Genomic DNA, 13,617 nt, shown 5'->3' with positions numbered 1-13,617 from the left:
GTGGTCGAAATGCCACGTTAGCCTGTAAGATACAGCCGTAGCGCAAAGACGTTTCTTAGATAGAGTCCCCGTTTTCATATGTACGCGAGTTAAAAACCTATGTCTGTCCTCAAAAGACGATCAGAGTCAGTCCTGGCGCATTTCGCCTTTTGTGTGCACGAAAATGAATGTGGTCGAAATGTTATGCTAGCCCGTAAAACAGTGCAACGCTGTATAGCCGTTTTTTATAAAGTCCTTTTCGATAAAGTTTTTTACTTTCGTATGCATATTAGCTAAAATGTCTGTCCTTTACAAGAAAAGAATTAGTAATACTCGCATACTATCTTTATTGGCAGAATTTGCTCATCAGAAACACCTGTTAGGCGACTCGAGTGAAATTGATACACCGCTGAGTTTTAATCAGAAATCCACAAGCGGTTTACAGACGCATTAGTATATATCAGTCCAAAATGTTAGGTAAGATTTCACAGAGAAATAGTAATAATCCAGAATACTGTAACTGATTATCACGCCGCTAAAACGTTTGATTTATTATTGTCAGTAGATCAACGAATCGGCGAATACTATTACCTACTCGATGCCGACAGGATGGTTTCAAGCAAATCTATTCCAGCTGAAATTATGCTATATCGTCCTTTTGAATAACTTACTCTTTTAAAAGGTAAGACTATTGAATTTAAGGACGGTTACATTCCAATCGTCAATCATCTTTATGGATACCCACATGCAATATCGTTCTGTATATATTTCTCTTTAGACTGTTTTTACGAAATTGGACGCGCGCTACCAATAAAGCTACGTATATTTGAATATCAGACACAAGGCCTCGTAATATCAAAGGTAACGTGAGAATTATTATTATTATCCATCTAAATGGGATTAGAATGAAAAGACAAATAAGTAATTTAAATACCTTTACTAATTTCGTAACAGGTTTTAAAATAGAAATACTGCTCTTGCTGGAGGAGAACGTGTCTTATCGCTTTATACTCTGTATAACAAATCATTTATGAAACATCTTAAAGGTGAGATTCAATATGCCTCCATGTTAGAAATCTTAGAGGAAGTTACATTAACTAATTAAGAAGTTTTAGAAACCTTAGAGTTTAAGACTCCCACCCAATTTAGTATAAATCTATGAAATGAGGAAATGGTTGTTGAATATAACAGATGTAGGACAAGTTCAATTCTGGTTTATAAAAAGTTTATTTGAAGCAAAGATAGGAAGCAACAGTAAATAAAAAGATGGTGGGGTATCCAAGATACCCCAAAACAACCCCCCCCCCTTTTTACACCCCCCCCTTCCCACCCCCCCAAATCCACCCCCCCTCCACCAAAAAAGTGCCATGGCACTAAGACTTATCTATCTCTTTCATCTTTTTCTTTTCCTTCATCCGTGATTAAATACTTTTCGCTATGTATAAAAAAAACTTATCCATCTAACATTTTATAATTCCCTTGCACTGTGTTGTATATATTGTTTTATTGTACATAATATGCTTTCTTTTGAGTAATGATTGTCAATATATATTTTTTTCTTTCTTGGTAAAAAGAATTTGTGTTATTTGTCCTAATCTAGCGGTATATCAGAGTGTTGTATCAGTTATCTGGCAAAAAGCTATGTAGAATGATCTCAATCTACTGTAAATGTTTATCATTAATACACAAGATTAAGTAACCTAATATAATATACTCTTAATTTTTAGAATCATGATGAAATTGTCCTGATGAAGACACATTTTATGTGTCGAAACGCGTCAACAGTCAACAGCACTTTTAATAAGTTCTGGGAATCATCAATGCTTTGAAAAAATCTTTTTTCTCTCTCCCCGAACATTATATATTGTCATGATGAAATAATTGTTTCATTTTTTAACTTATTTTATAATACAATTTCTGTATGATATACATGTCCACATCAACTTTTATCATTATAATTAATTAAATTTTCTATGCTATCATAATATGTGGTTACTCTTATTACTTTTTTCTTGTGTATGTTTTATTATATCACACTATAATTTTTGCCAGATATTTATGTTGTTTTTGCCGGGGTATTTACCTTTGCCATAAACTGCTTTGCCCTGACCCAGGAAATTTATTCTATTCAGGGGGGTCCCTGTTCAATTACATGATATAGTCGGCACCACCGTGGGGCATTGGCGGTGCTGGGAAAGATGGCTCTGGAGAGGGCTCTGCAGAAAGTTGCAGCCTAGTGGGAAGAGTTGCTCTGGATCCATTACCAGATCCATGGGGCCCAACAGCCGCTGAGGGCGAACCCGCCTGTAGTAATCCAGAAGGGGCCCCTACCAAACACACTGGGCTTGAAGGCAGAGGGGTCGGGCCACCCAAATATATGGTGCATAGTCTCATAAAACTCTTTGAGATGGACGTGTGTCACTCCAGATTCTGGAAAATCTGGGAGGCACAGAGCAGACCCAGGCATTTGACACACAGAGGAAGCGAGGCCTCGAATTGTGTTGTCATTCCAGCGACTCGTCTAAGGACTTGGACCGGCATGGTGAAGTGTTTGAAAATGCGCCAACTGGTGTGGTAATAAAAGAACTAATATCAGCGTGATGGGGTGGCGCCTATATAGGCACTACGCAGTTCACTTCTGGTGTGGACGCTGCCGCGGTGGAGCCAAAAGACACCACCGACCAACACTCAAGGGTACTGTCCAAAAATTTCCAGATGCATTCTCAAGCCTGGGTATAATTTTATGGATAGGAATATGCTGCGAGAAGTCTCAACAAGATTAACATCTCTTACCAATGTGGGGAGGTCTTGACATTATGATATCCTAGATATCAATACCATCGCTAAATTAACAAGTGTAAGCAATGAGGAAAGGGAAAAATACTTGAGGGACCACGTATGACTATTCGAAGAGGTGCTGATCAGAGCACATCCCTTTATCATACCTTTGTGGTGCTGGTTCTGTTTCAGTTTTGAGGGGCACAGGTAAATGTGAATGACAGGGTAACCCAACTGAGAAGGATGGGAACCTAGAAAAGCCCAGCAATGATGTTCTTTCTTACCCTCACAGATAAGCAATAAAAAGATTTTGTTTTTAAACTAAATGCCCATTCACAGTAGAATATGCTAGTAAAATAAACATACTGAGGACAGATCTTCACATGACAGCAGACTCATTCACGTCAGAAAGATACTCTAGTGGATATCAGAAAGGAATGGAGTAGAAAACAGACCTGATCTATACCTTACCTGTTGAATAAAGCTATAAAATAAAGTTATCCATATAGCAAAGCAAAAAAGCTTTAAAAATATTTCTAAAGACTAAAACTACCAAGTGCTACTGGCTCATCGTTAGAGATCCCTGTTTCACAGAAGGAAAAATAAATAGCCTCCAATCACAATTATACTGTATTCTGGGATGCTGCAGAAGCCTGCACCTTAAAGTGACAATGCTAACTCCTTATTAAAGAGGCTTCTGCCCATCCAAGCCTCCAAGTATTCCTTCATTCACCCTTTAGGAAGGGAACAATTATATGTCTTATTTTATTTTAGTTAATGGATTACCACTCTTTTTTATCTCTAATTGTTATTTAGCTAGATAAGAAAGCAAGAAATAGTGTCTTCAATATGCAATGCAGATTATTTACACAGAAAGAGGTTTCTTTTTTTAAGTACGTTTTTGATCTTACGCCCAGATTTGTAGATGTTCAGAGTTCATGAATATTCTCTAATGAACATTAACCCAAAGTGTGGCCCTATTCAGGAGACAGAAATTAATTTTAGGGATGGAATTATAACAAACCTACGTATTCACGGGCCACTGAACCATTCTCGGTGTCAATAAGGTTTGCCCATGATTGATTTGAAATATCCACAAATGTAGATCTTCTGTTCCAATGACCACGCGGTAAGATGTGAGGAATGTTTTGTGTTTCTATTGCCAAAACAACCGGAAGTCTTCGTTACTGACAAATGTTTTTCATCAAACCTCTTATTAATTGTCCACCGAGAATGGCTAACGCTAAGCTGACTAAATCAACTTGGTGAAAGCCCTTCTTGGTGAAAATCTTTGCTTACAGGTTGATTTAATTAAAAAAAAATGTTTTAAACATTTGTCACCCACTCCCCTTTAGCCTTGCCGTTTAGCCCCATTTTTTCTATTTCACTTTTTTTTTTTAGGGATAATTAATTTACCTTCTCTTTAAACGTGCTCTTTCAGTGCACCTCTACCTCCCTCCGGACATGTTGCATCCTTTTCATTTTTCTTCAGATCCCCTGGTAATTTCTTCCACATTTTCAAAATTCGTATCCTTTTTTACCCAGTGGCACAATCCCCAATGCCCCATCATACTCTTCGTTCCCCTCCTCCTGTTTCTCCCCATTGTTGTCTCTGCCTATACTTCACTCCCCATCACTACTCTTTCTGTTTTTAGGTCTCCCCTACGCAGCGCGCATGCGCTGCATAGGAGGAGACATCTTGGAATCAATTCGCATTTTAGGCCAAAAAGGTGCATGCATTGCATTGCTTTCAATGGCAACGCGTTCACATTTGGCGATTCCCTTACGGGAGCGAGCTTTGGCGACATCTGTTTGTAATTAACTCGCAAACAGAAGGTGCCCTTGCTCGCTCCCACAAGGGAAACACCGTGTGTGCTCTCGCCAGCACTCCCTCCCACCCCGTCCACTTGTTAACACAGTGTTATTTTGTCTGATTTGGGCAGTTCGTCCTGTTGGTATTAACATTTAGGAAAGGGTTTGCAAGGCGCCATCGAGCAATAGTGAAAGTGTTTTCAATGCAAGGGTCCGTCCCCGGGACACCAAATGCCGGTTTGAAATTGGATTTGGTCGCTTTCCTCTGTCTCACCCTCTAAAATTCAAAGACGGAACAGATTTCTTTTACCAACTCCTCTTCTGCTCCGAGTTAAGCTCATTCAACAACACACTACTTCTGTCTTTCTGAAGAGCTCACACGGCTTTAGCAGACATCAATTACCTCCTACCTGGAGCAAATCTGGCTTGGAACAAAAAAAAAGGGGGAACATTAGCATTTGATTAGGCAATGGCCTTCAGAAAACAAAAGGGAGATGAGCTGATGCAGACAGCACTGGTCGGCAGCACAAAGGCTCATAGGCTGCATTTGTTGTGGGCAGTCCGGTGTGCCTTGTAAATCCCGCCAAGTAATCCCATATGCTAATTTATCTAGTTTCTTTCATGCTTGCTGTTCTACTTCATAATTAAACAACAGGGGGTGGTGATGGACAGAGTTTCTGAATTAAGCAGAATACTCTCACCCAGTCAAGAGATCAGGGCTTAATCCAACACCGTTTTTTAGCTCACTGCACCATCCCAGCTCAGAACCTGGCTATATGCAAATTAGTCTGTCCCTGGCCCAGTGTATCATGGGAACAGGGCAAACCAAACTACCAAACCAATTCTTTCACTGGGAAGGAAACAAGCTACCGGGGACCGGTTTCTGGCATTTCAGCCGTCTTCGGCCCGGCTTGCTTGAATCCTGATGGTGCAATGAGCTAGGGACTCACGTCTGAGTATACCCTTCCACGCTTATGGTGGACAAAATATTTTTTATTTTGTCCACCATAAGCGTGGAAGGGTATACTCAGACGTGAGTCCCTAGCTCATTGCACCATCAGGATTCAAGCAAGCCGGGCCGAAGACGGCTGAAATGCCAGAAACCGGTCCCCGGTAGCTTGTTTCCTTCCCAGTGAAAGAACTGGCTTGGTAGTTTGGTTTGCCCTGTTCCCATGATACACTGGGCCAGGGACAGACTAATTTGCATATAGCCAGGTTCTGAGCTGGGATGGTGCAGTGAGCTAAAAAACGGTGTTGGATTAAGCCCTGATCTCTTGACTGGGTGAGAGTATTCTGCTTAATTCAGAAACTCTGTCCATCACCACCCCCTGTTGTTTAATTATTTTGTCCACCATAAGCGTGGAAGGGTATACTCAGACGTGAGTCCCTAGCTCATTGCACCATCAGGATTCAAGCAAGCCGGGCCGAAGACGGCTGAAATGCCAGAAACCGGTCCCCGGTAGCTTGTTTCCTTCCCAGTGAAAGAATTGTCTTGGTAGTTTGGTTTGCCCTGTTCCCATGATACACTGGGCCAGGGACAGACTAATTTGCATATAGCCAGGTTCTGAGCTGGGATGGTGCAGTGAGCTAAACAACGGTATTGGATTAAGCCCTGATCTCTTGACTGGGTGAGAGTATTCTGCTTAATTCAGAAACTCTGTCCATCACCACCCCCTGTTGTTTAATTATTTTGTCCACCATAAGCGTGGAAGGGTATACTCAGACGTGAGTCCCTAGCTCATTGCACCATCAGGATTCAAGCAAGCCGGGCCGAAGACGGCTGAAATGCCGGAAACCGGTCCCCGGTAGCTTGTTTCCTTCCCAGTGAAAGAATTGGCTTGGTAGTTTGGTTTGCCCTGTTCCCATGATACACTGGGCCAGGGACAGACTAATTTGCATATAGCCAGGTTCTGAGCTGGGATGGTGCAGTGAGCTAAAAAACGGTGTTGGATTAAGCCCTGATCTCTTGACTGGGTGAGAGTATTCTGCTTAATTCAGAAACTCTGTCCATCACCACCCCCTGTTGTTTAATTATTTTGTCCACCATAAGCGTGGAAGGGTATACTCAGACGTGAGTCCCTAGCTCATTGCACCATCAGGATTCAAGCAAGCCGGGCCGAAGACGGCTGAAATGCCAGAAACCGGTCCCCGGTAGCTTGTTTCCTTCCCAGTGAAAGAATTGTCTTGGTAGTTTGGTTTGCCCTGTTCCCATGATACACTGGGCCAGGGACAGACTAATTTGCATATAGCCAGGTTCTGAGCTGGGATGGTGCAGTGAGCTAAACAACGGTGTTGGATTAAGCCCTGATCTCTTGACTGGGTGAGAGTATTCTGCTTAATTCAGAAACTCTGTCCATCACCACCCCCTGTTGTTTAATTATTTTGTCCACCATAAGCGTGGAAGGGTATACTCAGACGTGAGTCCCTAGCTCATTGCACCATCAGGATTCAAGCAAGCCGGGCCGAAGACGGCTGAAATGCCAGAAACCGGTCCCCGGTAGCTTGTTTCCTTCCCAGTGAAAGAATTGGCTTGGTAGTTTGGTTTGCCCTGTTCCCATGATACACTGGGCCAGGGACAGACTAATTTGCATATAGCCAGGTTCTGAGCTGGGATGGTGCAGTGAGCTAAAAAACGGTGTTGGATTAAGCCCTGATCTCTTGACTGGGTGAGAGTATTCTGCCTAATTCAGAAACTCTGTCCATCACCACCCCCTGTTGTTTAATTGTTCTACTTCATAAAACAATGGCTTCTTAAAACCAATCAGCAGTATTACGTGCTCACGGCGAGTTTCTTTTGGTGACGTTCCGAAGGCCACCAACTGCTCCCCTCAGAGCATTCGATGACAGACTGTCGACCTACTGGCTGACAGAAGGAGGGGGTGGTCAGTCCTTTTTTTTCAGCAAGCATCCCGTCACAACAGTGAAAACAGCATGTGATCACTGTTGCATTGCTTCTCTGCAGTTCTTTGGCGACGCTCGGAAACAAGTGAGGAACTGATAACTAACTAGTCTGTGGCCCATAATTCCATTCCGACAGAAAACGTCTTTTTCCGGCTGAATGGCATTACAAGTTTTCTGTTTATCGTATATATTTTGTATATCCAATTTATCTTTCCTTTTGAGATTACTGCGAGGCGTATCATTACTATATTGGAATATATGTAGGGTGACCAGATCTTGAGAACCAACAAGCATTGGCATAGCCAATAGGTCTCTCCTTAAGGACCTTATAAGTGTTTAGCCATGCAACACTTGATGTTGTTGCACCAAGGATATTGTGCTGGATAAGTAAATACTTATAAGGTCCTAAAGGCGAAACCGATTGGCTATGCCAATGTTTTTTTTTCACTTTCAACCGCCGCCCCCCTTTTAAAAGGGGATCCTTGTACCTACCTTAATCATTCCACCTTTACTCATTTTTTCTCATTTCCTCCGTTAACTCCCCCTTCCTGTGAAGCCAGTAAGGCCCTTATCCCTCCTCTCCTCCTTTTTTATTACCCTTGAGAAGCCCTTCCACATCATCCCTCTATCGTCTTTTTTTATTTGTTTACTTACCCAGTCTCCTTAGATCTCTCAGATTACTTCTTGCATCTTCTTTTCAAGTCTTTGTTTAACCTGTATTGCAGTATGACCGAAAAAGGAAGCCACTTCCTTGTTCCCCCAACTCCCACTTTTTACAATTATTTTTTTTTTCAATTGCAATTGGTTTTCTAGTTTTTACATCTATGGGACTTAGCATCCAAACCGAAGTCCAATATATATCTTTTCCCATCGAAGTCTTGTGACTTTCTTGACAATGAGTATTCCTCATTTTACAATTTTGTCAGCATGATCTTTTCCTGGCAGTTTTTTCCATTTTGGGAATGGAATACCGTAGGAAAATGTGATCCATGACCGAGGGGGTAGCATACGGTGGTCTGTAGTGGAGTTTTATTATAAAGCTTTGGTCTATGAGATAGTCAACATAAAGGTTAGACATTACATCCCCTCCACCAGAAAGTGACAGCCCAGTAATTTGTAGTTGTCACTTATGAACTAATAACTATAGCACTCACTCCATTGGGTTGATCTTCTCATTGTTTAGCAAAACGTGGAGGAATGGCATTTAAAAGAAACAATATATAGCCCTTCTGAATGCAAAATTCGGCAGTACATATCACATTAAGGTTATTATTCATAAAACAGATTATAATAATGGGATGAGAAGTGTTGTCTGAGGATCTACAAAGCATCCTCAGTCACCACAAGACATTGCCAGATCTATACCTTTTTGTATAGTAATATTTCCTGGAATCCTTCCACTTTGAAATGTCAGCCAAACCAATGCGGTTGACACTAACAGCTAGATATGAGGTTCTAAATGGACAAACACACTTGAATCATTGCATGATGCTTTCATCTCAGCAGCGGCATAACTAAGAGGGGCGGACCACCCCAGGCAGCACTAGTTTTGGGTGCGCCCCCACCCTCCGCTCCTACATGTAGCTGTCGCAGCCGCAAGAATCGCCAGCAATGCCCCCCACCCCCCTTCAGATCTTGCCCGCGGCCGCATGAATTGCCAGCCCGGGTCTTACCTGCGGCCTTATGAATCGCCTTCAATCAGGCCACCGCGGGTGGCAAACACACGGCCTACCACAGGCGGTCCAAGGCCTAGCTACGCTACTGCATCTCAGGCTATTGCGAACATATTGAGAACCTTAAATTCCTGCTTACCTGCAGGCATCTGTAAGAGTTGCATCAGTGGCGGCCGCCACTAACAAAGGGTCATGGGGTGGGTGGGGGATAGCAGGGCTGAGGGAGAGCAAGCATAGGGGTTTGGGGAGGGATGATGGGTTGCTAATAATTGTAAAAACTTACCTGACGCCGCCAGCCGCCTCCCGTTGGTCCTGTTGGCCTGTTCTGGGTCCCAGCAGCCCCTGGGACAGACTCCCAACTAAACCCCATGCTGCAGAGCAACACAAGGATTGGCCTGAGTGGGCAGGAATGATGCTCCCCTGAGGTCAGGAGTCTGTGGAGTTTCTCCAGCCAGGCTGGAGAAACCTAAGTAGGAATGTGGGTTTTGGTCGGCCTGAGACAGCCTGCCAAAGCACAAGCACTCCTCCTCCCCCCTCCCATGCCCCCTCCATGCAGAAGTTGGCTCAGAGCCAGGCAGTGGGGCGACGCTCCTCCACCATTGTGGAGGAGCCGCCACTGATGTGCATACGTCTGAGCTTGTCAGGTTCCAGGCCCTGGAAAACGGGTGTTCAGGGATTCCAGTTCCATATACAATAGCAGACTCACTGGGTCCTGCTGTTCCTCCAGTCTTATGTTACAGAGAGAAATTATTCTTCTCCCATAGGTCTCAACAGCTCCAGCCACTCACTCAGATTAAGGACACCTCTCTAAGATTGTAACCGTTAACTTCCTGCTCTCTGAGAGTAACTACTGGCTGAGTTAAGACCTCCTGAAATCAAATTGCGTTTGTCAGTAACTGCATTGTAAAAATAACAAAGAAGGGCTGTAAACTACTTCTGATTTCCTCTGAGGCTCCTTGTTCAGCAATACATTACTGGGGATCTTTAACCTCCACATCAGTATTCAGAGAGAACATTTGTGACATAAAAGGTATTTGCAATTAAACAAGATCAGCCATGCACTTGCACAACGGTTAAAAAATGCAGTCTTCATTAAATAGGAGCTGAATCTGAAGTTTAGGTGAAAATTAAAATTCTGAAACCGAACTGAGATTAAAAGTCTGAATCCTTATCCTTTTTTAAGCCCCATCCAAAGATAAACACTATTCCACAAATTCCCACCCATCCTTTCCTCAGTACTCGAACGATATGGTGAGTAACGCATACATATTACAGTGTTGAAAAATGATGCTACCTTTTAAAAATAAAATATACGAAAAGAAAACAAGAACACAACTGCAATGAAAGAATACTATAACGTTTAACCGGGTGATGATGTGAGGAGTTACTTCCTGTGTAAACCGAAAGACCATAGTGAGGGGTGTGCATTCGTTTTAGTTGATACGCACCTAAAATACCATGTATACACGCTTTATAAAAGGTCTAGTGTCCGCTTCAAAGTATTTCACTGACAGAGCCTAGCACATGGAAACATACAACTTAACACAATTAAATACATGAAGATTTTATGCTAGCAGTGTCATCTTAAAGGATTTGGGGGGCCCTGGGTAATTCAGATTTTGAGGGCACCTGTACAGGAAACATTTTATTTCCCATTTCTTGTTTACTCAGACCCCCATGATGCCAAACAATACGAAATTATGTGTTAAACTTTTAACAGGGTCGGACAAAATATTTCATATAAAACACTTGAACTATGTCTTGCTTGGGACACAAATAAACCTAAAGATGGCAAGAACTGAACAGACAGTCAGAGGTAGAGATAGGCAGAGAGGTCTAGAAAGGACATAGAATACACAGATAGTTAAATAGAGAGAAACTTCATGTTCTCAGGGGCCCCACTGTTAAGTAGGGACACAGGAAAATTGCCCACTTTGCCCGTGCCTTAACCTGTCTCTTTAGCAAAGGGCTTGCAAAACCCTTTTCTTCACACTTTTTGTAATACATATAAGACATCTGGTCAATTGACTGAAGACCATTATGTCCAATGATTACACCTCCTGATCAGTTTTGGATATATGCTGCCGGTTTGGTTCCTGGGGTCATGAATTTGACGGAAAATCGACCCCAACATAAGCCCAAGGGGTAAGTGGGGTGGCTCCTCCGCAATGGCGGAGAAGCTTCGCCCCACTGAGTCAGTCAGCGGAAAATGAAATGATAATATAACAATAGTATAAAAAAAAATTGCTGACTGATCCAGAGAATCTTGGGCAGGCTGGGCATGGCAGGGAGGAGGGGGCAGTGTGCACGTAAAGTGCACATGTTGCTATGTTGGTTAAGCCAGCTGTCTTAGGCCGGCCTAACACTCATGCGCACTTAGGTTTCTCCAACCCAGCTGTGTTGAACAGTCTGTTTGGAGAAATGCTACAGGCACTATAAGGCACTGTCTGAGCAGCAAACGAGGCTGCTCATACCAATCCTGGCACTGCTCTCATGCTATGAGAGCAGCATCTGGATAGGTCGGGAGATTGTGCTGGTGTTCCAGGCACTCCTGGGACACTATCAAGAGTGAAGAGGAGCACCGATGAGTCGGCGGAAGGACAGTTGATTTTTAAAAAATGATATCTCTTTTACTACCCCCCTCACCCTTACTGGTGTTTTGTGGTGGTCGCCACTGAGCGGTAAATGAGTTCAAGAGGGTGCTTATCCGACGTGACATGAGGACAAAAATTTAAAAAATACATCTGGTCGCACTGTGTGCTTTGTCAAAGTACTTAAGCGGCAAAACAAAACACTAAATTACTAAAAGTATTCTTCGATCCACAACTTGTATTTCAGCGAGCAGTACACTGCAGTAATCGTTCAGGTTATATTTTCAAATATTAAAAGTTAAAGGATTACCTGAGGAACGTTCCAAGAAGCTTGTTGATTTTGCTGCATGCCGTATTTATTTTGAGGTGCGATTAAACTTCCTACCATTCCTGCTTGAGGTCCAATCATGGTAGGAGGAAGACCCATAGCTCCGGTTTGAGCACTGCCCACAAACCCATTAGGAACTCCCATGCCCACCATCATGCCAGCACTCTGTCCCATTCCAGGCATTGACTGTCCCATCATATTTCCCATGATTCCAGGCGCTGTAGGAAGAGGCACTCCAATAGGTGGGAAGGCCTGAAAACTGGTTGTTGGCTGTGAAGGATATTGCATTGTGCTAGGTCCCATAAACATCCCTGCATTGAACAAAGGGAAAATTTACTTTTGTAAGATATGTGAAGACTTAAAAAAAAACAGTTAAATCAAGAACCCTATAACCAAGTACCTAGTACACCACACTTCTCAAAACACTCAGCAACCATAGAATATTTTTATATGTCTGACTCTCTGGGAGTTGAGACCATATAGTGCTTAAACCCTAGCAATAAACAGAAGTGCATTCGGTAATTCGCAGCATTACGGTATCGAAGTACATTTATTTTCTCCGCAGCACATTCACAATGATGATCAAGAGGCAAACATAAGGTCGACACGTTTTATAGATTTACTCCTCTTACTATCAGAACTTGTGCGGAACAATTAAAACCCATGTTCATCATTCCCTATAGCATGTTGAAACAGGGAGAGATTGAATTAAATGCATTTGCTTTATTAATGACTGAGCATTTAAATTGCTTCACATCAATCTATCACCAAACCTTTAGTACCCAAGTATCAGCCGTGGATTCTTTTCTGTGCCCCAAATGATACAAAGAGATAGCCTGGATGCAGTTAACAGCCCATAAAAGACTTCAAAATGAACAGATTCACTCCTTCACACCACAATTCTAATCTTTCATAAAAAAAACCCTATAGTATATGTGACCATTTCACGTCCCCAACAATTTTCGATTATTGCCCATTTTTACCACATTCGGATTACAGACTTTTTGCACCGCTCCAGAACCCACTACACATATCTGCATACCGAGGTAGATTGCTGCCACAGACTTTGCTCAAAGTTTCTGCATGAATATCATTTTCCAAACCAGCCATTAAGTGAGTCGGTGTTCTTTTTAAATTCCCTATGGCTCAGAAGGATTATTTGTCTCTTGGAAATGAAGCATGTTCACCCTAGTGCTAACTGCAGCATATTCCATCAGTGGTCTGATTGCTCTTGTCCTCATCTTGGGGCCCAGAACTCAGTGCCAGACATAGAAATACTGGAGTGCGCTCTTTAAAAGAAAAAAATATGACTATTTGTTCCTTTCCCAGTAAGTCCTTTGCTATCCTACAGCCTGCTACTCTCCCTTTGCTGTACTCTTACCCAATCAGGGATGAGAAAGGTCATGATTCATGGGGATAGGCGTGAAAAAGGTGGCGAATGACATCGGCTACTACATTTCCGCAGATTTACTTTACAGTTGTTAGTGGCTGGTGCATAGGCCCTTTGGCCTTTCAATTTTGACAATGTTCAACACACACAAATTAACTGTTAGCA

The 13,617-nt window shown here is 42.6% G+C and overlaps 1 protein-coding gene across 2 annotated transcripts in view; it reads right to left on the bottom strand.

Annotated features, from left to right (window-relative positions):
- Positions 1–13,617, bottom strand: part of SMAP1 (small ArfGAP 1) — a 1,000,428-nt gene that overhangs the window by 22,713 nt on the left and 964,098 nt on the right. For both annotated transcript variants that reach the window (XM_086926470.1, XM_086926471.1), the window contains one exon: positions 12,045–12,373. In XM_086926470.1, the coding sequence (XP_086782596.1) occupies positions 12,045–12,373 (329 nt within the window). The remainder of the gene's footprint in view (positions 1–12,044; positions 12,374–13,617) is intronic.

This window comes from Lissotriton vulgaris, chromosome 6, assembly GCF_964263255.1.
Source record: "Lissotriton vulgaris chromosome 6, aLisVul1.2, whole genome shotgun sequence".
NCBI lineage: Eukaryota > Metazoa > Chordata > Amphibia > Caudata > Salamandridae > Lissotriton > Lissotriton vulgaris.
This window is presented reverse-complemented; position numbering and strand designations above follow the sequence as displayed.